General features: G+C 35.5%; 1 protein-coding gene across 1 annotated transcript; it reads left to right on the top strand.

Annotated features, from left to right (window-relative positions):
* Window positions 1–991: 991 nt before the first annotated feature.
* On the top strand, window positions 992–2233 carry LOC111687442 (protein unzipped). The gene is made up of 2 exons (XM_023449884.2): window positions 992–1796; window positions 1856–2233. The coding sequence occupies exons 1-2, from the start codon at window positions 1055–1057 to the stop codon at window positions 2215–2217; spliced, it is 1104 nt and encodes a 367-aa protein (XP_023305652.2). The 5' UTR covers window positions 992–1054; the 3' UTR covers window positions 2218–2233.
* Window positions 2234–2498: the final 265 nt, after the last annotated feature.

The raw sequence follows: 2498 nt of genomic DNA, 5'->3' as shown, positions 1-2498 counted from the left end.
GTCAAGACTATAGACTGATCTATAGTCAAGACTATAGACTGATCTATAGTCAAGACTATAGACTGATCTATAGTCAAGACTATATACTGATCTATAGTCAAGACTATAGACTGATCTATAGTCAAGACTATAGACTGATCTATAGTCAAGACTATAGATGATCTATAGTCAAGACTATAGATAATCTATAGTCAAGACTATAGATGATCTATAGTCAATACTATAGACTGATCTATTGTCAAGACTATAGACTTATCTATAGACTGATCTATAGACTGATCTATAGACTGATCTATAGTCCATACTATACTATATGCCGTCTCCAGTTATGTAGCGGAAATTAAGTTGCAATATATTCATATCCTTTTTTTGGTCATTACACCAACACACTGACTTTAACTGTTTCTCATCTACGACCTTTATTCTTCATTGCTAAAAATAGTGTGTGTTCATTAGTGAACTATTGTCTTTCGTCAGCTGTAGGTTTAACTTTTGTCAAAATAAAATAAAAAAAACTTGTCGTTATCCTGAAAATGTATAATGAAGATGTTGATGATGACGAACATGTTGTTGATGTAACAGCACATGCTGCAGAAAATGTTAAGGATTCCAACTACTAAATAAAGCATTTTAGTTAAGTTAAGCAGAGTGCCCAGTATTGATTTCTGTGGTCAATTATTTTTTGTGTTTTTTTTTCTCGATTTTTTCTAGTTTATTCAAATTGAATTTGTTTTCCACTTAAGTAGAGATAAAACGAGGAATTGAATAACAACTCTTAGCATGTCTAAATGGATCAACATCATACTAGTTGGGTATTTGATTTGTTGATTAAATCTATTTGACGCCGGTTTGTTTTATACATAAGGATATGATAGACAGACAACAAAAGTAGTCAATTAGTCGCAAGTAGTTTTGTTTTAAATAAATAATTAAATCAAGCAAATGTTTTTGAAAAAGTCATTAATTGTTCTATTTTCTTTTTATTTCTTTACAGTTCCTTCCACACTCTCTAGACTTCCCCTGCTAGCAAACAAACAAAAAAACCAACACAACAATGTTGTCTTCAAATAAAAAACCACCGAGATTACCCAGGTTTCTCAGCCTAAATATATGCTCCTTAACATTAGCACTCTTCCTTTTCGTTACATCCAGCCAAGCTGCCGTCCATTCAGTACTCACATATAAAAATGCCTCCACTCTGTTGGGCCAGTTGGTCACCTCCAGTACTCTAGTGTGGGAAACATATGATGTCAAAGATCCCAAACAATTGCAATATGCCGTAGAGGGTGGTAAATACATTACCGAAGAAGAACACTATCCCATTTATGTGTGTCGGGTGAATATTGATGGTGTGGGCACTATTGGTCATACCGAGAAAATACAACAGTCTCATGTTTGCAAGGCAGCCCATTATAAAAATATGAAATACAATACATTTGATGTCTTGATCAATAAGGGTCATTTGGGTAAAGTGTCCTGGAAACATTGGCGTAAATTTAATGTGGGTGTGCCTGTGGGAGCTATACGCATAGGAGAAGATGCTTACATAGGCAGACATAAGGCACCTCAAACTGAGAGTAATGCTGCTGAGGGTGGTCAACAACAGGGCGCAGATTTCAATTTAGGACGCTTGGATCCCGTGGGTTTGGGTAAAATAAAGGTAATGGAATCGAATGTTGAAAAGGATTACGATGAGGGAGAAGTGTTAGTAGAAACCGAACCTTTCCGTTATGAATTAAAAGATATCAGATTAGATCAAATACGTTTGGATATGAGAGAAAATATTACCGAGTTGGGTGAGTTAAATGGTATTAAGCATTTTAGTATAAATTTATTAATTTTCTTTCCTCTATAGCTTTTGGAGTCTTGGCTAATACGGGTGACAAATATAGTGTTGTGGAAACTGCCTTGACTTATGGTTTTGATCATGTCCAGTACTGGGGTTCTCATGAAGGTGTAGCCCGTGGCTTGCCTACTAAGGTTTTCGAAAATGATGCTTCTAAACCGGCGGAAATCAATTGGGCCTTGAAACATAGTGAAAAACGTTTTGAAACCAAATCGGTGAATACTAAACTTTGGCCTGGTACTGCCATTAATGTTACTCTTAAGGGCAATTATGTGACTTTGGATGCTCCCTATAGTGCGAAACTGTACGCTTTCTATGCTGGCAGTGAGGACAGTGTATCGAGAAAAATTAAGGCGGAGGTAAGTTTATAGTTAAAGAACTAGAACAAAACTAGAAAAGAACTACAACAAAACAGAACAAAACAGAACTAGAAGAGAACTGGAACACAAATAGAACATCGCTAGAACAGAACTAGAACATAACTAGAACATAACTAGAACAGAACTAGAAAAGAACTAGAACGGAACTAGAACGGAACTAGAATAGAACTAGAACAGAACTAGAACAGAACTAGAATAGAACTAGAATAGAACTAGAACAGAACTAGAACAGAACTAGAACTAGAACAGAACTAGAACAGAACTAGAACAGA

This window comes from Lucilia cuprina, chromosome 6 (genome assembly GCF_022045245.1).
Source record: "Lucilia cuprina isolate Lc7/37 chromosome 6, ASM2204524v1, whole genome shotgun sequence".
Classification (NCBI taxonomy): Eukaryota; Metazoa; Arthropoda; class Insecta; order Diptera; family Calliphoridae; genus Lucilia; species Lucilia cuprina.
This window is presented reverse-complemented; position numbering and strand designations above follow the sequence as displayed.